Here is a 22,337-nt window from a genome sequence, read left to right as displayed (position 1 = left end):
TTTGTTTGGCATACCTTACCATACATTACTCCATAGTAATACTGGATAGCTGACTGCACAGGCAGGGAGATAAGTAAATTAGGCCCCATGTTACTTTCCATGCTGATGCTGTAACAGCAAGACATTGTCCTTAAGAAATGTCTTCTACCTGACAAACAAGGCTGAGCAAAATGGAGACTGCACAGAGAATGAAAGTGTGTGATCTGCATCCATTCAAAGACACACAACCTCTAAAGAGGACCAGCCCAGTAGTCAGTCGAGGCCAGCCTGGTCTACAAAGTGAGTCCAGGGCAGCCAAGGCTACACAGAGAAACCCTGTCTCAAGACACAAACAAACAAACAAGGATGCCTAAAGTCATGGTGCGTGTAAATGGTAAGGCAAACTTTAGAAAACCCAAAGCCCTGGGGGAGGCAACACAGACTATATTTAAAAGAAAGTTCACAAGTACTTAACTTTTACTTTATGTGTTCCTAATAGTCCCGGTTTGCATGCTTGGCTGCACATTGTAATCACCTGGGGACCTTTTAAAATGTTTGGGTTCCGTCTTAGATATTCCTATTTAACTGCTTTGGAATAGAGCCTGGACCATACTAAGACTTTTAAATGTCCCTTCACACCATTCTAATGTGCAGCCAAGGTTTAAATAGAAGACTGCTATAGAGGTGAAGTCTGCGTATGTCTCTTTTTAACAATATTTTCATCTCTTCCTTTTCTGTCTTCTCCCTACTCCTCTGTGTGTGTCCTTTGAGACAGACCTCACTATGTATCTCTGCCCACCCATGGCCTCAGCCATCCACCTGCCCGTGTTTCTCCAGTGCTGGGAATCAAGCGATGCACCACCTCACCTGGCTCATTTATATCTATTTATATCTTTGAAATAAAGTGTTGGGCATTTTGTCCATTACTTGAAACTCAGTTACTCCACTGACTTATTTGAAGGAACTTAAAAGAAGCACGACTGTCAAAGATTTCACTCTTACATTCAGAGTTCAACGTTCATTAATACTTTAGCGCCAGTCCGTTTTCTCGTTGGACCCGACCTTCACATTTACCTTATGGAGAGCTGAACTGTGGCTAGTTTTCTGTAGCTGGTGGACAGAAACAATGCTTACAAATGTGTGCATGCTTCTGTGTATAAGGCTAGATCCAAAGGCTGGAGAGCCGGCTTAGCAGTTAAGAGAGTATTCACTCTCGTGGAGGACTCAAGTTCAAATCCCAGCATCTGTATCAGGCAACTCACAACTAACTGCTTCTAACTCCAGCTCCAGGTAGTCTGACGCCTCTGTTCTCATGCACACACACCTGATGCATGCATATGCAGTCAGACATATATACTAAAAAATAAATCTTTTTTTTAAAAAAAAAAAAAACCCTGAATCTAAATATTATCCTCTTGCCCTCCTCCTCTCTAAAAGTCCGCCAAACTAAACAAGTAGGAATGTGACAAATTACTATTAATCTAGGATAGAAGTAATTTATTTACCAACCCAATGCTTTGTACCACAGTGGTCAGCAATTTTACAGTTCTATCCTGGGATGAACTGTTAAAGTGCAGGCCACAGAAAACTGAAGGTGAAGTAATGCTTAAGACATGAATGATGTGAACAGAGAGTAACTATATAAAGGAGGTGGGATGTCACAGATACTTAAAATGCAATACACTGTCAGGGAAAATACTATTATACTGCCACTAAGAAAACCGAATGTGAAATGAAAGGACTTTCACACACTGTTGTTGAGGCTGTTAAATGGGGTTACCTAAGGGAAAGAGCCGGGCAGCTGCCCCATCACTCAACAACTCGACTCTCAAGCATTCACTCCTAACAATCAAAGTGTGCTCCCACAACGTATTCATATTCCTAACACACCTAAAGTGGAAATACATTAGACATACATTCACAAGAAAAAAAAAAAGCTATAGAATCAAAGTATACTTACTATTCAAGAATTAAAATAGGCACAACCGATAAACACATATTTGCAGTGTTGTGAGGTTTTAAAACTGACAAAACTAGTCTAAGGGACAAGAAAATCAGACGAAATCAGCCTAGGTGTTTAACAATAGATAAATGAATAAAGAAAATATGGGTATAAGAAAAATGAATGCAGTCGGGCAGAGAGGTACACGCCTTTAATCCCAGGGCTCAGAGGCAGAGGCAGGCAGACTGATGTAAATTTGAGAACAGCCTGGTCTACAAAGTGAGTCCAGGACAGCCAAGGCTACACAGAGAAAACAAGTCTCAAAAAACAAAAACAAAAACAAAAAATGGGTGCAACCAGAAATCATCGCATCAAGCCAAAAAGCTGTGCTCAGAATGACAGCATGGGCCTTTACCTGGTGTGTGGAATCTAGAAGAGACCGGATGCACTGGGAGGGGAAGAGAGTAGGAAACTATCCTAATAAAAGTACATAATATACGGGAATGAAAATGTTAGAATACATCCTATTGCTGTGTATGATGAATTCATGCTAATGGATGATGGTTGCTTCTGGAAAGGTGGAGTGAAGATGAACTGGTCTCTAACATGGGACAATTTCCTAAAATGGTAACAATAAAGATCTTGCTGGCGCTAACGTTTCTGCATTTGTCAAATTCAGCTAATTCACTTGGAACGTCCATTTGCATTTCACTGTGTAAGAAGTTTACTTTAAGACAAAAAGAACAAATGGGAGGATACAAGGGATGGGATAACCATTGAGATGTAATAAGAATAAATTAATAAAATAAAAATTTTTTAAAAAGCAAAAAAAAAAAAAAAAAAAAAAAAAGACAAAAAGAACATTGAGCAAATTCTAAGCCCAAGTTTGTGGGGAAGTGAACTGATTATCTCAACTTACCTAGAAATGCAAAACCCTGAACATAAAGTACACTTAGATTTCTTACACTCAATAATAAAAAGACAAGATTTGTGATTAAGACAAACAATTGACAAGAGGAAAATAAAAAAATGGCTAAGAAACATTAGGAAAAGTGCTCGGGGATCATCATGGAGATACAGACGAAAATGAAAAACACTGCTGAAAAATGGAGAGCAGATATAAATACCTTGGGGAAAGTTCTGCTGGGAGCTCTTTATAAATCTAAAACATACTTTGCATAGGACCCAGCAAATCCTCTTGGAATTTTTAACCCACAATACTAAAGATGTATTTACAAAAAGAACCAAGTATGTAAATGGAAGCGTTCTTCACAATAACCCAAACAGGAAGCAGCCCAGGTGTCGACAGTCAATAGGATAAACACGTAGTTGATTCAGACCGTGGACTGTTCTCAACACTGAATAGGCATAAGCTGCTAAATTCAACACCACAGCATAGGGATTATTCATTATAGACAACACAAATTATATGCATATTAATGAGGGTGACATTTTGATTCCAATAACTTTTGAATGCCTAAAAAGTAGATTTTTAAAAATTATTTATGTATACAGTGCTCTGCCTGCATGTAAGCCTGCACGCCAGAAGAGGGCACCAGATCTCATTATAGATTGTTGTGAACCACCCTGCGTTGCTGGGAATTGAATTTAGAACCTTTGGGAAACCTCTGAGCCATCTCTCCAGCTCTAAAAAGTAGATTAGTGAAGAGGAAAGATATGGTAACATACAGAATAGAAATTATAAGTGCACATGCCCAAGACCTTTAAGTTTTCTGTAAATCTAAACATTTTCATAATGCAATATCAGGAAATACGATGGAAGATGTATTCAGCTTTACTCACTGTGGGGTCAGAGTTGTATAAATGCTTTGCTTGTACTTCAGTTTTAGGGCCTTGGATGTTGAGAGAGTTGTTGTGCAGGTTTGAAATATTTACGCTGTCACATTTTTAAAAATGTGTGGCATTTAAAATTATAAGGTACTGAGGGCAGGCCAGGGGCCTTTAGGCAGAAGGAGAATTTTTATATTATTCCCACAGCATTTTCTATCTTAAGCCCAAATTTTACACATTCCCTTGGTTAATTACAGTAAAATGTTTTATTTTAACTGTCTCTTTAAATTGTCAGAATTATCATTCTTCAGAAAGATGAGACTATTTGGAGGCAATTATTTTGAAATTATAACTTACCATGCTACCCCATGTAATTATGTATTTTTGGGCTAAACTTATAATAACCAGTGTTTTATCTCATCCAAGCCATTTATTAAAAAACATAAATAAAAATAAAGATGAGTTAGATTTAGTGAAAAGATTGGAACAAGAGTCAGTAAAAAATATTTTCACAAGGATTATCAAATTATAACACATTTTAATTATTCTATCCAACAAATCATATGTACTTTTTCTTGGTTCTTAGAAGCTAACAGTTGTATTACATATGAATAACCTAGACCCATATGAACTTTATCTTTTTTTTTTTTTTTTTTTGAGATGGGGTTTCACTATGTATCCTTGGCTGTCCTGGACTCACTCTGTAGAACAGGCTGGCCTCAAACTCAGAGAATCTGCCTGTCTCTGCCTCCTGAGTGCTAGGATTAAAGGTGTGTGCCACCACACCCAACCTAGAGTCGTATGATCTTATTGCTGAAATGGCTTTGTTGGTTTTTATTTTTGGTTTGGTTTTGTCTTTGCTTTGAGACAGAGTCTAGATGTACAAGCTGGCCTGGAATTTGTGATCCTCTGCCTCGGCCCCTTGGTACAGAAATAAGAGCTACCATTCCTATCTCGACATAGTGTTAAGTTTCTTCTAGTAAGCACTCTTTGAAAGTTAATCCACGATATAAGAAAACTGTGAGCAGTAAGCAAAGCCCCTGGATTTAACAGTGCTTTGGATTTTAAAATAGGAACTGTGACAAATGTCCTTTTGTGCATTCTTGACAACATCCCACAGACGTTAAACGTTTTGTAGTGTACTTAAATTTAAATGGAACTCATGTTAAAAATAAAATATAGGGGCTGGAGAGATGGCTCAGTGGTTAAGAGAGCCACCTGCTCTTCCGGAGGTCCTGGGTTCAATTGCCAGGTGGCTCACAACCATCTATAATGTGATCTGATGCCCAAAATACCCAAAATAAAATAAAAATAATAAAAACACTTTAAAAAGTGAACACAAATTTAAAAAAAAAAAAAAAAACCCCAACAGAGTAGATTTCATGAGCCCACATAGGGCAGGCCTTATCTGCATACGCCTGTTAAGAGAATTCCCACATGAACTCTGTCTTCTAGTTTCGTGTAGTTTTTAAATGACCCACTGAGGTTAGTTAGTGTTGCTAGCGCAAGCATGGAATGGGTTATGTAGCAGGAGCACAGACAACCTACTAGTGGCTACACCACTGGGGAAAAAGGAGCCCCATTCACTTCTCCAGCAGCTGTTAGCTACCAAATGACTCCTCAGTCAGGCATGGGGCCTCGTGATGCTTCCCTCTGCCATTTATGTAAAATGTCTGAATTGAAGAATTTATAAAGTGTAAACTCTCCCAACAGTTTAACTCCTTATACTGTAGAGAAGAATATGCTACATATGTTAGAGCAGAGATCTTATGTCTGTGGTGTGGGGCGGGGGGAGTCCATATGTGTATGTGTAAGTCAGGAAAGGAAATCAAGTGTTCTCTTCTATGTTTCTCTGTCTTATTCTCTTGAGACAAGGGCTCTCACTGAACTTGAAGTTTACTGTTTCTGTAAAAGCAGGCTGGCTAGTGAGGCCCAGACACGCAATGTTAGGGTCACCGACACATGCAGCCTCGCTGGGCCTTGATGTGGGTGCTGGGATTTGAACTCAGATCCTCATGCTCTTACAACAAGCACTCCCAACACTGAGCCCTCCTCCCAGCCCTAGAGCAGTGACCTTAAGAAAAAACACAGTTGCATGAAAGGCAAAACTATTCCCAACTTCTACCCAGAAACAACAGTAGAGAAACTACTTAAATCTCTCATTGATATGAAAGGTGACTAACCCTTGTTTTAGAATAGTCTTTTGCAAATTATTTCTGGTGAAGTCTATCTTTTTCTTTTTAATGAGACAGGGTCTCATAACCTCAGCCCATCCCGGCCTCAAATTTATTATGTAATAGAGACTGGTCTTAAAGCCCTGCCTCCACCTTCTCAGGAGTGTACAACCATGCCAACAGATTTTTTTCCCCTATGATTCATTATGTGCTAATAACCTTGTGAAGAAATAACAAAGGGCATTAATGGAAAAATGAAATGAAGATATACTAAACTCCCAAGAGTCATGAAATTCAACAAACAAGATTGCTCTATCAAGCTACTGTGCAAGCTTCTACAATGTCACTTTCTTACCTTACTTCTAGACAGGCAACAAACAGCTCATGACCCAGCACTGTCTGCATGCTACAGTCTGAATGGCTGTTTTACAGAATGTTGTAAACATCTTTAAAAGATAATGAGCAGTTCACTACTTACATTTAGAGTTACTGTTATTGTGGGAGCCTGCTAAATATATTCTCATTCTCCAGTAAAAGATGTATCTACACTTTCCCTATGACTATATTCAGCAAACTCTTTTATCTATTGGCCACTGACAGACTGAATAACAGTTTACAGTATCAAAATGATGGGCTGGAAAGATGGTTCCATGGGTAATAGCACGTGTTCTTGCAGGGGAACGGAATTTAACTCCAGCACCACATGGTGGCTCTCAAACATCTGTAACTCCAGTCCCAGGGGATCCACTACCCGCTTCTGACTTCTGAAGGCTTCAGGTATGCATGAAGTGAACATACATACATGTAGGTGAAGTATTCATATACATAAAATTAAATATCTAAAAAATTTTACTATGAATAAAAAATTCTAAGTTGTATCTCATGTAGCATATAAGTACAGAACGAGTGAATGAATTACTTTTGTAAGACAGGATTTCATGGATGGCAAGAACATTTTTAAACATACTTAAAACTATGAAAACAGATTTCAATGAAACAGTAGTAGGAATTAATATTTAACAAACTTTAGGGCTGAAAGCCTGAGAGATAACAGATGAAAGACATTCCTTCCTGGTGGATTCACAGTGTTGTAGAGAACGGGCAGCAATAGTCCTCTGGTTGAAGCCTCAAGACTCTAAAGAATCACGCACTTATTCTAAACCGCTGGAGTGCCCACTATGTACCAGAAATGGGAATGAAACAGTGTAAGACACACACACTACCCTGCAGTCTTGTTAGCAAAGAAACAGGAGAGCACAACATTCCTCCACTTTTCTCCACTCCTTCTTCAGGAGCCCAAAGCTGTGAGTGTTCACTGGAAGAGGGTGTGATGGCTAGCTAACTTCAGGGCAACTTCATCATTTTTGGCAGCAGTGTCCAAAAACTAAATGAGGAATTACTGAATGCCTCTGGGAACTAAGTTGTCTCTTAAAGTTTAACCCCTATTGTAACTTCCTGTACAGTGCTGTTGTCCCCTGGGTCTAATATCATTATAGCCCAGGTATAAGTGGATTCAAGAATCCCAGCACTCGGAAGGCAGAGGTAGGCAGATCGCTGTGAGTTCAAGGCCAGCCCGGTCTACAAAGTGAGTCTAGGACAGCCAAGGCTACACAGAGAAACCCTGTCTCAGAAAAACAAAAAAGAAAAAAAAAAAAAAAAAATCACCAGCCAAAGAGGTAGCACGGGCAGCAAAGAACACAGACCACTCAGTTCCTGCAGGTTTGATATCCCAGCTGTGACATTTCATTTTTCTATTATTAAATGATTGGTAGGTTAAAAATGAATTCTACTGATTATGAAAAGTCTATAGGATGTAAACATGAACACTAAGCAACATATAGTCAAAGATATAAACATTGTCTTAAAACATTAAAGAAAGAACAATGAAAACACAATCCCAAAGTGTCCTTGTTGACTAAATAATCGGCCAACCAGTCATCATCGTTCTGTGGTGCCAGCTGCTGACCCCAGGGCCCTGTGTTCACTGTTAGTAGTCTGTCACTGAGCGGCTTCTCCAGTTCAGGACCATCCTTATTAACTGAATTTCTACTTCAAAGAACAAATGATTTTAGAATCACTGTTTTCTTTCTGGCCCTCCCCCAAAGTCCATTTACAAAGAGATTTACTGAGTCAGGCTCGGCTCAGCGGTCAATGCCTGTAATCCAGCTGAAGAATGAGGATCCCATCCTCAAGGCCAACTTCAGCTAAACAGCAAGACTGCCTCAAAAAAACAAACAGAAACAAAATTAAGAAAATAAAGAGAGAAGCTGGGTGAGGGGCGTGGGGGGGTGAAGGTGGTGGTGGTGGTGGCGGCAGCACACAGCTTTAATTCCAGTACTCAGGAGGCAAAAGCAGTCAGTTCTCTCTACCTGGTTTAGAATGCTAGTTCCAGGACACCCAAGACTACACAAAGGAACCCTGTCTTGAAAAATAAAAAATGAATAATAATCTAAAAAAAGAATAAAGAAAAAAGTAAGAAAAGATCCACTAAAACTAGGATCAAAATCTGAATATTCCCTAAATTTAGTGATGGAGTAAAGTGTTCAGTGACTTAGCAGCACACACTGTGCTAGATATGGGCTCATCACTTGCGCATGTAACAATGAGATATATTTTTAGGCCAAATTTCCTTTAAGAAACAAGGAGTTAAAAACAACAACAACAACAACAACAACAACAAAAAAGAAACAAGGAGTTGGGCTAGAGAGATGGCTCAAAGGTTAAGAACACAGGCTGCTTTTCCAAAGGCCCTGAGTTCAATTCCCAGCAGCCACATGGTGGCTCACAACCATCTATAGTGAGATCTAGTGCCCTCTTCTGGCATGCAGGCAGAACACCGTACACATAGTAAATAAATAAATAAATAAATCTTTAAAAAGTATAAAGAAAAAAAGAAAGAAAGAAAAGAAAAAAAAAAACATAGACTCAAACAACCAAAAGAACATGTAATTGTATTACCTTCTGTTTTTAGTTTTCCTCTGAGTGTCAGGTAAAATAACATCCCAGAGCATAAAAACTATTTCTTTCATGCATCTACTATATTACTATATAATTAAAATGTAATAAAGATTCTGGTAGGGTCAACCTATTGAAGACAAAAATATAACTGCTGGAATCACACAGAACTGCTGGGCTCAAATTATTTTTTTAATCATTTGCATGAGCTTGCCAGGCTACTTATCTGCTGCCTCAGTTTAACTCCCAGACAAGAAAAAATTAATTTTAGCAGAGGAAAAATGACACCGACAACAATAACAAAACCTTTGGTGAAATTTTTTTTCAGGAAAGGAAACAATTAGCCTTACATTAATTCTGGTTCCTACTTGTGCTTAGTATCTTAAGTGAAATATAGCACATCGCTCACCTAGAAAACAACATTCAGCCTGCGTGGTGACACACGCCTTTAATCCCAGCACTCGGGAGGCAGAGGCAGGCGGATCTCTGTGAGTTTGTGGTCAGCCTGGTCTACAAAGCGAGTCCAGGACAACCAAGGCTACACAGAGAAACCCTGTCTCGAAAAACCAAAACCACAACAAAAATCCTTAAAACTTGTGCCTGCATCTCAGGATGTAACTAGCCACTTGTGAAAATATGCATTATTTATGTTTAAATAAGGAAATAGATGCAGATAATCTCAAAGCAAAATAAATTCCAACTGGATTAAGTTTCTTATAACTCCATAAGGTGAGAAAGTACACGTGTATGCACAACTTTTAAATAGTGTTTTTTTTTCCTTTAACTAGCAATATAAAACTAGAACAGCTTTTTGTAAAAGCAAAGGCAAATGTAACTGGTAAGGTGGAAGAAATTCAAATGCCATTTAGACAAAATCTTAAATCTACTAAATGACTATGAGAGCAAACAGATAAAGGCTATCAAGTGCTTTTGTGTACGGACTTCTCAAGGTTACCAGAAACATAACAATGATTACCAAACGCAGCAGTAAACGCGCAAAGCAAAAGCTGCCACTGATTAATCAGGTGAGGGACCTCGAGGATAGAATGCGGCGAGCTCCCGATTAAAAAGGACATCTTATATAGAAAAGACTAAAATTAGGAGTGAAAAGTAAACATAAACGGTCAGGGAGGAGGCATAAAGGTCTCAAGGCCCAACTACCAGGGACCCATGAAGTGACTCACCTCCCCAAGGTTGCACACTTATATGCCCCACCCTCAAAAATAAAATAAATACTTAAAAAAAACAACAACACTTAACTGTAAAAAAACAAAACAAAAAGCCCAAATACCCGCCACTTCTCAATAAGTTAACATAACTTTTTTGTAGTTTTGTGGTTTTTTTAAATTAAAAAACCACACATTTGGTCAGTGGTGGCACAGGCCTTTAATCCTAGCACTTGGGAGGCAGAGGCAGGCAGATTGCTATGAGTTTGAGGCCAGCCTGGTCGACAAAGCAAGTCCAGGAAAGCCAGGGTTACATAGAGAAACCCTGTCTCGAAAAAACCAAAACCAAAACAACAACAACAAAACCAAAAAACAAAAACCACACATTTAAAAAAAATGCTTATTTTTAATTGTGTGTATTTGCATGTGGGTGGAGTGTGTGAGCATGTCAATAATATTTAATCCATGTCCAGAGTACTCTAGGACTGTCTCTAAAATAGAAAATACGCCTTACTAAACCAACTCATTTAAAGCCTTTTTGGGGGGAGTGGGAGAGAGTGGCCCTGCGTCAGGCCAAAGGCCTGTGAATGCTAAGCAAACTCTACCATGAAGCTGGATCCTTGACCTCGCTTTTCCTGACAAGGGCTTATGATGCACAGGCAGACCTTGAACTTGTGCTATTTCTGCCTCTACCTCCTAAGTGCACAACTCAACCATCTAAAAGTTTTTATTTATAGAGTAAAAGCTTAGAAAATAATGAAATGCCTCTTCATGTACTTTTCACAACAACAAATTATAAACATTTTCCAAGCTTTTCTTTTTTTCTTGTGTGTGTGTGTGTGTGAGAGAGTGAGTGAGAGAGAGAAAGAGAGAGAGAGAGAGAGAGAGAGAGAGAGAGAGAGAGAGAATATTAAGGGAGCCAAAGGGAGGAAGCCAGAGCATTTCGCCTCACCTGTAAATACTCCAGCAGATTATCTTTACCTGAGGGCTTCACATGACCACAATAGCATAAGCAGATCTAAGAAAGCTAGTAATTCCTTAATTTTTAAAGTTATTTTATTTTATTTACATTTGTGTTTTGCTCCTGTGTATGTCTGTGTGAGGGTGGACATTATAGGAACTGGAGTTATAGACAGTTGTTAACTGTCATGTAGGTACTGGGATTTGAACCTGGGTCCTTCGGAAGAGCAATCAGTGAGTGTTCTTAACCATTGAGCACTTCTCCAGCCCCCTCTTTAATTTTTAAAAATACCATGTATTTCAAATTCCTTCAATTACTGTGATTTTTCACGTTTTTGAAGCAGTGCCTCACTACGCTGTCCAGGTTGGTGGCCTATTTGTAGGCACAACTAAGCCCTCTACTCACTGTCCTGAGCACCGGGACTTCAGGCGCACACCATTGTAGCCGGTCCCTCTTCTCTCAGAAGTGTCTCTTATAGTTGTTCTGGTCACAGAAGGAGCCACACAAACCTACACACCACATCTGATTAACACGGCTCTTTTGAATCTATAAAAGTTTCCCTCTTTATCACTCTTTTACCCTGTGCCATTTACGCTTTGAAGTATCTAGTTATGGAATAAAACTTCCCATATCCTGGATTTGGCCGATTACTTTATGGTACAAAGCATTATCATAGCCGTATGAATACAGCAGCATTACTATATTACCAAGTTTTAAAATAAGCTGCCAGACATGGCGGCGCACGCTTTTAATCCCAGCACTCGGGAGGCAGAGACTGGTGGATCACTGTGAATTCCAGGCCAGCCTGGTCTACAAAGTGAGTTCAGGACAGCCAAGGCTACACAGAGAGACCCTGTCTCAAAAAACCAAAAAAGAACCAAAAAAACAAACAAAATAAAATAAACTGTACCAAGTTTGTTTCTTCAGTCGATTCATCAGTTATAGTCCACACATGCCACTTCCGTGTCTTGAGAATATTCTACTAGCTTTAGGGCCCAAGGAGGAGGCAGAATGCTATATATATTTTAATATTAATATGAGGTATAAACAGAAGGAGGAAAACAGTTGTAGCTTTAAATTAAACTGCTTTAGAAGGCCAGGGAGATGGATCAGTCACAAAGTACTTGCCAAGCGTGCATGAGGGTAGGAGCTTAGATTGCCAGCCCCCATGTAAAGAGTTGGGGCAGCCCTGTGTGCCTATCCTACCAACACTATGGAGGCAGAGGCAGGGGACCCTTGGGCCTAGCTGAACAGATAAGCTACATGTACAATGAAACCCTATTTTTAAAAGTAAAGTGTACAGCGGCTGAGGAATACAATGCTACCTCGGGCCTCCATGCACCCATGCCCACAGTTGCACACACATATACAAACCCACACAAATGTTTGGAATATGTGATACCAAAATGTCTTTTTAAAAAATCTATCATAGGATGCTATCAAGCAAGCTAAAAAGGTACCAAATCAATATTTTAATAAGCTCTCCATCTTACTTCTTTATATAATGTCACAAATAAGCCGAAGTGAACCATGGGAGGTAGCCAATAAGTATTAAGAGGATATCTAAGAAAAGGGTGTATGCAATGAAGTTCATTCGTTATGGCTTTTGAGGGACACACAGATGATATTTATTTGAAAATACATCTTTTTTTAATGCCTGGTGAAGCCAAGAATGGTGGTGTACCCTTTTAATACTAGCACTCAGGAGGCAGGGACAGGTAACTCTTGAGTTCAAGGCCAGCATGGTCTGCAGAGAAGTTCTAGGCCAGCTAAGACTACATACTGAGACCTTGCTGTAAAACAAACAAGGGCTTAGCATTTTAAAACCACAGTCCTATGAAAACCAAAGCACATTGCTTTCCAAGTTTCTCACTCTGTTCTAAGCCTCACACTTGGGATTGGAAGAGACTTACTTATACCATATCACAGGACTGGGAGAGCAACTGGTAGGGCAACTTCCAAGTGCAATGTAGATAAACACTCTGTACCATCCACTGGCATTTAAGGAAAAGCTGATGTGTCCTAACCAGCTGGTGCACCTGGCTTCACCTTTCAAATGGCAGCTCAGATGTCAAAGTGTTTTCCACATATGGAGCATTAATTACTCTTCCCCTTTGAGTTGTGGTCAGCACTGGCTTCATAATGAACTAGCTGAAGAGGTTTTTGGGTTTTTTATTTTAATTTTATTTTTTTGGTTTTTTGAGAGAGGGTTTTTCTGTGTAGGGTGCTGGGAATTGAACCTGGGTCCTCCAAAAGAACAGTCAGTGCTTCCAACTGCTGAGCCATCTCTCCCACCCCAAGCTTTTTGCTTTTTAAAAAATATTAATGTAAATAAATCAGAATCTCTAGGAATGGGACTAGGGCAGAAACATTGGAAATAACTTTTTAGTTATGATATACGCCAGATGAAGTGTCTCTGTTTCATCTTCCTTATCACCTTTGTGTGTGTGTGTGTGTGTGTGTGTGCGTGTGTGTATGTTTTGAGCCAGCATTTTTCTCTGTAGCCTTGGCTGTCCAGGAACTCACTGAGCAGACCAAGCTGGCCTTGAACTCAGAAATCTGCCTGCCTCTAACTCCCAAATGCTGGGATTATAGAACTCAGAAATCTGCCTGCCTCTAACTCCCAAATGCTGGGATTATAGAAGTATGTTTCCACCTCTGGCTTCTCACAGTATCTTTTAAACTTCTGTTGAACTTGTTTGGGTATGTCTGGAAGTTTTTCAGCTTACTATTATGCACAAAATAGAAGTGCTATCACACATTATACTAGGTGCAAAATCTGTGTCCCTGTCCTCAAGAACTTTACAGTGTGGTTGGGAAAGATAGTATGTACATAGAGACAACAAAGTGATGTAGGTACCATAGTTACAGCCTTGAGTAGGGATAGACGGATGGAAGACCTGATCTAGTTGACTGGAAGATAGAACTGAATCAGGAAAGGTTATCAGAACTCCTTGAAGGGACTTATCCAGACTGTAGCTTTTAAATGGCATCTTTTACTATTTAAATGTAGTTTGATGGATTAAAGACTAAAACAATAATGTGGAGTAATTTGGTGCAGGCTGGTAGCTCAGGTGACAGGGTGCCCATCTAGCACGCAAGAGGCCTTGAGTTCCATGTGCGGCATCACATAAAACTGGGTGTGGTTAAAGCCTGCAATCCCAGCCCTTGGGAGGTCGAGGCAGGTTCAAGCTCATCCTTGACCATATAAAAAGTTCAAGGCCAAGCTGAGCTACTTGAGATCCTGTCAGAAACATAATAACCAAATAAATAAATAAATAAATTTGGCAGAAGAACAAATTATGGTCTTTTATTCCATATTTTAAGTGTATATAATCCAGTGTAAGGTTTATCAAGCAGTGGAAAGCAGTCAGAGCAGGAATAAACACATAATACTGTCATAAAAGAAAAAAAATGACTAGTTAAGGATTAGTTAATTCTAGAATTATAGGCTTTACCAAGTCTATCTTGTCTCAAGACATTAGAACAAACAAAATTGAGGAACTACAACTATTCTGACTTCCGGAACACTTAAGGTCAGGAGGAACAGTATTTCCTGAAGCCGGAAATGGTAAGCCACTGTAACTTTCACAAGCCAGTAGCCAAGGCCATGTTTTCAACTTCAATAGAATAGAATTTTTCAGTCTTTGGGATTCTTAAGGAAAAAAACTTTCTTTCTTCTTTTTTTCTTTTGTTTTTTTTGTTTTGTTTTGTTTTCTGAGACAGGGTTTCTCTGTGTAGCCTTGGCTGTTTTGGACTCACTTTGTAGACCAGGCTGGCCTCAAACTCACAGAGATCCACCTGCCTCTCCCTCCCCGAGTGCTGGGATTACAGGCCTGTGCCACTACATCCTGCTTTTTTTTTTTTTTTTTTAATTATAAACATTACACTGGCGGAATGTGGGCATAAAATTGACAGTTCTCAAACTTTACTGGAGTCTGGGGGAAAAAAAAACGAACCCCAAAACCTTAATTCTCTTGGTATCATCCCTTCCCACTAAATCTAGTGAAAACTTCAACTCAAGCCAGCCTGGTTAGTTCAAGGTCAAGTCTGGACAGTGGTCAATGTGAGCAGAAGTGGCTACTATCTGTCCTGACCATGGAAACCCTATCTATACAATGCACAAAATAGTTATCTGAAGCTCAGCAGTGAAATGATGTGGGAACTAGGCACTATAAGCCTCTCTGCAAGTTCCATCCAACAGAATAGCCAGCCTCTCCCTGAGTGAACTCTGCTACTTTAAACACCTTGGAGAAACATGCATTTCAAAAAATAATCTTGAGACCCACAGCTAAGTCTTTGGAAGAAGCCACAAGACACAAGCAGGAACTACTCTTGGTAACCTGCCTTAAAAGCTGACTTAAGAGTCAAAGGCCCAAAGCTCTCCAGAAAGCATATATCCAGCCCCTTAAATTTTAACAGTTTAGAAGTTTCTAGGTTGTAAGCGATTGAATTTTGTTATTTGTCTTTAACCAAAAATAGCCACTTTAGTTATAAGAAGACAAAAAACGAGGAAATCAAAATATACATTTCCTTGCCCTCTCGCCAGATATCTTCCCACACCAAATGACTACTGCAGTGACCTAGCTATTATTGCCAGGCTCCTAAGCATCACAGGAAGGGGCCTTAATTCCTGGTTATGAGTATAAAATGCAGCAGGATAGTTACCCTGCACGAACCACCCAAGGCTTGAAGCATCCTGTTCTCTGGGTCTCTACTTACCCTCGGTAACATCCTGGGGGTTAGAAGTCCGGTCACTGGAAGGATCTAGGGCAACAGTTGCCAGAGAAGTGGTGGCCCCAGACAGTTCACTCATAGGCTCACTACGGCTTGTTTCTGGCACACTTTCTCGAGAGCTAAATCTTACTCGGGAACTAGATCGAGAGCTGAGGTCCGGGCTGGTGTCTGACAAACCTGGAATGTCATCAATCTTTGTTGGTGTCACCATGAACCGAACTGAAGACATCTTGGTGGTGGCTTCTGGAGGATGCATTCTTTTTTCTTTCTTTTTTCTTTTCCTTTTTGACAAAGAAAAGGAAAAAGCTCACAAAACTCTTCCACCTACACTTGCTGCTTTTGATTGCAAAAATAGAAAACTTAAAAAAAAAAAATTACCTTGATTTACATCCCACAAAAGCCCAATTAAGAATCTTTCTACTTAGAATTCAAGCCAAGTGTTTTTTAAAGTGCAACACCAGTAACTGAAAAATAATTTTTGAGGAACAAAATGAGAACAAAACGATGCTAATCCTGTGTAATTTGGTTCCTTCAGAATCCTAGCTATCTCCCCTGGTCCAGGGCTGAGGGCTCCATGCCATGATCCACAGCAGCTGGTGACGCCTCCCTCTGCTCAACCCCCAGGGTCCTGATGAGGTAGTTAGTCCTTTATCTGCTGAGTGTTCCACCGTTCTAGCTGAGGAAAGAGCATGCAGGCCCACCCTTATCAGGCGAACACAGCGTGGATCAGACTGCGAAAAGGTGTGCACCGGCCACCTGTTGTGTATCAGGTGAATACCCCACAGGTCTGGCTGGGAGGAGATGTGTGCTGAGCCACCCGATGTTTTTGAGGTCGATAATCCACTTGGGTCTGATGAGAGAGATGCGCATGCATAACGGGAAAAATACCCCCGCACTACAGGATGGAGAAAAGAGGAAAGCAACGAGAGGATGCCGGGGCAGAGTGGATTCCTGCCTCCCAGAGATCTGGTTCTAGCAGAGGAGCTGGAGGCGGCGGCTAGCGGATCAGGGCAGCTCCCACAGCAGCTCCGGGTCGTGGCACGTCGTCGCGAGTCCCTGAAGCCCACGACCGCTCGCCGTGTTTGCGCTACGTTTGACAGGACGCGCTTTCCTCCTGGCCCGGCTCGGGTGGCCTCTCGCCGGCTTTCCTTGGGTTTCAGCCGAGAAGACGGCCAGGCAGGCTGGTCCGGGCTGGGAAGGAGGAGGTCGCAGGTGCGGGATCCCGCGCCAGCTGATGCGGGTGCGCGCGCAGCTGTTGTTTACTAGCCGCTAACAGTTTCGGAGCCGCGGCGCGCAGGAGGCCCCCCTCCCCGGCAGACGCCTGAGGCCGTTACGTGACCTCGCCGCCCCCCGCCTCGGGCGCGGCGGGCTCTGCCCGCGCCGCCGCAGCCCTCCCCTTCCCGCCCCGCTCGTTCCTCATTCGAGGTTAACCGTCCTGAGAAATCTGGGGAGCAGCTGGAGGGCGGCGCCGTCCCGCGGGCACCAGCAGCCCCGCCCCGACTCTGCAGCGCCGAGCCAGATGCAGCGCGCGTGCGCGGGCCGGCGGCTTTCACGAAGAGCCTGACGGGAACTGCAGTCGGAGGGGCCCCGGGGTCTGTCTGAACGTTTGTGGCAGGATGCTTCTTCTCTTGTGTCATCTGTGCTGCAACTACTCGGCATGCAGCTCAGAGGCAGTCAATGCCCAGTAACCCCGGGACCGCAAGGGTCATCTCTAACTAGAATGCCTCTGGAAACCTTAACTGTCTGGTACCCAAACCTCCCATTACCATATCTATTTACTCTAGATGTGACCTCTGTAAAATTTCAGACGTCTTTTCTAAAACAGCTATGTGTTTATCTTCAGTGTAGGCTACAGTCCTCCTTGTCCTTTTGAAAATCGCCAGCCAGGCTTAATCGTCCATTAAAGAGACTATACAGACATGGAGAAGGCATTGAGGTATCCGCTTCATTTCCACTCTTTGGCCTACTTTGCTATCACTCGAATATTTAGTGTTTTAATGTGTCATGGTATTTGATAAAATTCAGTTCAACAATGTTTCGTTTGAAAACTTGCTTTGAGTTTGATCAAAATGCAGAAACTAGCTGGAGCCTCGCCCAGGTCCTTGGTTATTCCTAAGTGCAAATGGTTTAAATCAGCATAAATGGTCAGGAGGCTAGAGAGACCACTCAGCCTTAAAAGCATTTACTGCCCTTGAAAAAGACCCTAGGTTTCCAGTTCTCACACGTGGGTCATAACTGCCTATAACTCCAGTTCTAGGGAATCTGACCTCTGCTGGCACTGCACAGAAGTGGTACACTTTTCTTTCTTTCTTCTTCTTCTTTTTTTAATTAAGTCATGGATCAGAATTTCCCGGGTCTGGAAATTCCCTTTGATCAATTACCATTCCCGATCTAGTTAAATAGCTGGGAATACAATGAAATTTCTATTAAAATGTAAAACTGTATTAGCTCTTTGATAGGGCATTTGACATATCCAAAGCCCTAGATTTCTATCTTCATCAGTGGGGGTTAGGGCAGGGTTAAAAAAAAAAAAAAAAAAACTTAAAAAAAAAAAGCACAGTTAACTTTTTGGGGCATGGACATATACAAGAGTCCTATTTGTGTGTCCCAGGGCCTGAACCCGGGTCTGCTGAAATTACAGGGAGTGCCACCAAACTGGATCTAACATGCCCATAGCCATACAGAGGATCCAGTATCAGCCCCCTTTTGGTTTTCTGATACAAGGAAGAACTACAGAGCCTGGGCTTGCCTGGAGCTCACAGGGATGCTGCTACCTCTTTCTCTGTATGCGAGGCTTACAGGCACCCACCATATCCAGCCTGTTTCTTTATACCCTATGGCTCTTCTATTGTTTTCCCTGTTTAGAGACAGGGTTTTCTTTGTGTAGCCTTGGCCATCTTGGACTTGCTTTGTAGACCAGGCTGGCTTCAAACTCAGGGATCTGCCTGCCTCTGCCTCCCAGAATGCTGGGATTACAGGCGTGTGCCAAGGCCCCAGGGCTTAGGCCCAGGCCTCTTGATTCAAACTTACAACTGTTTTTGAAGAAATCCATCTCCTTGTGACTCTACTTTCTAAGGCACACCTGCCATTCATTCAAGACTTTAGACTTTACGAAGACATGCTGTCAATTTGTACTATTTGTGTTCTCTGTCACATGCCAGTCTTTTTGCATCTAGTTATATATTCTACTTAACTCACTCTTCTTGGCTCCAAACACTGACAGTCGAGCTCCCTAAAGGCACGTTTCAGGTGTTGATATATCCAGGGGGTCTTTTGTTTTATTTATTTATTTATTTATTTATTTTTAATTCCAGGGGGGTCTTTTTTTTTTTTTTTTTTTTTTTTAATTCCAGGGGGTCTTTTAAGTTCTTGCTAGATCCAGGACAATCTCCTTTTCCCTATTGACCAACACTGTTTCCAGGCTGCAGTCTTCTTATTTTGCTCTGCACAGCTGGTGGTACAGAATAAATGCTAACAATGGAAATACTTCACTGGCTTGGTGGTTAGGAAACCGCCACGGGCTGGTATAGGGCCTTTAACATTGCACTCAGTAGGCAGAGGTAGGCAGAAACGCAGGGCAACCAGCTCTACATAGAAACCCTGTCTGGAGAAAAAAAAAAAAAAAAGAAAAGAAAGAAACCTTCCAGGGTCAGGCACATTTGTCATCCCAGAACTCAAACTGTAGTGATGGGGGCTGGAGAGAGGGCTGCTCTCCCAGAGGACCTGAGTTCTATCCCTAGCAGCCACACAAAAAGTGGCTGTCACTGTAGTCCCAGGGCACCTAACACCACACATGTGCATAGACACATGTAGGTAAAAGACATATATACACATACATTTCTTTATATAAAAAAAGCAAATTTAGATAACTTCTGGGTCTAGAGCTAGCTCCTCAGTTTGGAGCCCTTGCTGCTTGTGAAGACCCCGGTTCCGGTACCTACACGGCGCTCACCACCCATGACTCCAGTTCTAGAGGCTCCAACTCCCTCTTCTGTCTTCTGGAGGCACTAGGCACGCATGTGGTGCACATACATACATGAAGGCAAAACACTCATGTTGGCTCTGTTTCTTAACAATTAAACTTTATTATACAACCCAACTAGCTTACACAAAAGGGAAAAAAGGTTAAAGGGAAACAAGAGTGAACCTTTTGGTATCCGTGGTGTCTCTGGCCTGCGTGCTGGTCCGGCCTGTTCGCTGATCCTTTTCCCCAATCCACCAGCGCTCAAGCCCGGTCTGAACCTGCTGCTCCTCTCTCCTCTTAGCCTGCCTGTCTCTCACATGCAAGGGGCGGTCTCTCTCTCCCATTGAGGGTCGATTAGAAACACAAATAGTCCAGGTGGAGTCCCTTGGTCCCCTTCCTGAATTCCAGGCCCAGGATGGCTCCACCCAGTCTGTCTCAAAATTAATCTCAGGGAGTATCTGTGGTGTGTCCAAGGGCAAAGCCCGCCAAGACTGCTTTCACCTGGGACAAAGCTTACAATCCTTCCCACACACTCATAAAATAAATAAATCTTTAAAAAAAACTTTCGGAAGAAAACAAGATAATGGTAGAATCAAAAGCTGTAACTCATCCCGAGCTACATAGTAATTTTGAAATTCACCCCGGACAAGACTTGTCTCAAAAATATAAAACAAACCAAGGCAATAAACAGCAAACCCACAACAAAACAGAAAATTCCAGAGTTGATCCTTTTTCCAGTCATTGGAAGCATTTTTCACATTTCTTTATCCTTAATATGATTTAGTCTTTAAAATCTCTCACATACAATACTAAAAGTTGTGTCCATTGAATGGGCTAAGAAATAAAATTACTGGAAAGAAAAAAATTATCTGTGTGTATGTTGTGTGTATTTTCTGTCTCTCTAAACACAGATAAAATAAATACTTCTTTTTAAAAAAAAATTAGTGGCAGTAAGCATAAACACGTTCAGACCTAATGACACAATCCAGGAATGAGAAGACTGTTTAGTGAGCGGGTTAACTTGACAAGGAGAGGAAGAGGCCAACTAGCCTCTTGAATACCTGAATACAATATTCTATTCACCATCACTCTAATATGAAGTAATTAAATTAAAAATCACATAGGTTAGCCTAGCATCCTGGAGAAAGCCTTTAATCCCAGCACTAGGGAGGCAGAGGAAGGTGGATCTCTGAGTTCAAGGCCAGCCTAGTCTACAGGATGAGTTCCAGGAGAGCCAGGGCTATACCAGAAAAACCCTGTCAAATTGGGGGGAAATTACTTAGGTTGGTGGGCGTGGTGGTACATGCCTTTAATCCCAGCACTTGGATCTCTCTGAGTTCAAGGCTATCCTGGTCTACATAAATATTTATCCCATGGTACTGGCTAAAATCCTAAAACTTCTATTTTAAAATTATATATATATATAGTAAACACTAGAGTAGAAAAAAATGTGTTTTGTTTTGAGATAAGGTTTTTCTCTGTAGCCTTGCCCGTCCTGGACTCGCTTTGTAGACCAGGCTGGCCTGGAACTCACATAGATCCTGCCTGGGATTAAAGGTGTGCACCACCACGCCTGGCTCCAAAAAATCCTTTCTTGAATCTCTCATACCTCTTCTAAATTAATATCTGTGGAGTATTCCGCATTGCCTCTAGCTGCCAAAGAGAATATAGATGAAGGGTTATCCATGTAAGCTAACTACAGAGAAAAAGGAGTGGGTATATTTCCAGGACAGTAAGTTTGGTCAATGACATTCCCACTTATGACAGCTGAACACTGTGTGTTTATTAAGAAGTTCTACTACCACCCCCTTAAAAAGAAGAAAAACAGAGGACTAAACAAGTTGGGTGCCTTCACTCCTTACAGTAAGAGGGGGAAACAGCGCCAGTGCCCTAACTTCCAGTTCAGTCTTTATGCCTTCATTACTACACTTTGAGGACTTCAGAATGTTAAAGGGGCCACAATTTACTTTAGACAGTATTTCTCAGCAAATGCTGACCCTAGTAATAGTCTTTCTCAGCTTTTTTTCCCCAACACCCTATCACATCCCACGGCTCTACTGCTACAGTGAGAACTTAAGATTTTTCTCAAGTGGCCTTATACTACCAAACGGTGCTACACACACACACTAACACACACACACTTTTCCTCCAACAACACACAAAATGAACTTTCAAGTCATTGTATCTTTAATAACCTGGCAGTAAGTCAAAACATGAAAGAAAAAAAAAAGGTTAAAATTGTTCCTTTTACTGGCGATGCCCATCACTACAGACTCAACCACGTAGTGAGATAGAGTCCCAAACAGCATGGCAAGACTTCACCGCTCACGAACTGTCACGTTTGGTTACTGTTAATCGGCCTGGGGCCGGGCAGCACAAGAGATCAGCGAACCCTCAGAGGACAGGGCGCGGTTGCTGGGTCATGAGAACCTTGAAACGTTTCTTGATAGTGATTCGGTGTCTCGAGTACTTGTCGTCTGGGGAGAACCGAGCAGGATGGGCAGAGCAGGTCTGCTGTCCCATAGGATCAAATTTCTGCTCAAGGAAAAAAATAAAATGATCTCAATAAATGAGTGGTGTGACAGGAACGGGCAACAAGAAAAATGGGAAACCTGGTTAGGGATGTGACGGTCAGAACACGAAGCAGCGCGCTACCTGTATCTACCAC

General features: G+C 41.5%; 2 protein-coding genes across 3 annotated transcripts in view; both read right to left on the bottom strand.

The window, feature by feature from the left end:
* Positions 1-16,073, bottom strand: part of Slc12a6 (solute carrier family 12 member 6) — an 88,917-nt gene extending 72,844 nt beyond the window's left edge. For both annotated transcript variants that reach the window (XM_051144332.1, XM_051144333.1), the window contains exon 1: positions 15,691-16,073. In XM_051144332.1, the coding sequence (XP_051000289.1) occupies positions 15,691-15,961 (271 nt within the window). In that variant the 5' untranslated portion in view covers positions 15,962-16,073. The remainder of the gene's footprint in view (positions 1-15,690) is intronic.
* Positions 16,074-21,823: 5,750 nt separating this feature from the next.
* The window catches only part of Nop10 (NOP10 ribonucleoprotein), a 755-nt gene continuing 241 nt past the window's right edge, over positions 21,824-22,337 (bottom strand). Inside the window, exon 2 of the mRNA XM_051144330.1 lies at positions 21,824-22,204. Within this exon, the coding sequence (XP_051000287.1) occupies positions 22,064-22,204 (141 nt within the window). The 3' untranslated portion in view covers positions 21,824-22,063. The remainder of the gene's footprint in view (positions 22,205-22,337) is intronic.

This window comes from Acomys russatus, chromosome 4 (genome assembly GCF_903995435.1).
Source record: "Acomys russatus chromosome 4, mAcoRus1.1, whole genome shotgun sequence".
Classification (NCBI taxonomy): domain Eukaryota; kingdom Metazoa; phylum Chordata; class Mammalia; order Rodentia; family Muridae; genus Acomys; species Acomys russatus.
This window is presented reverse-complemented; position numbering and strand designations above follow the sequence as displayed.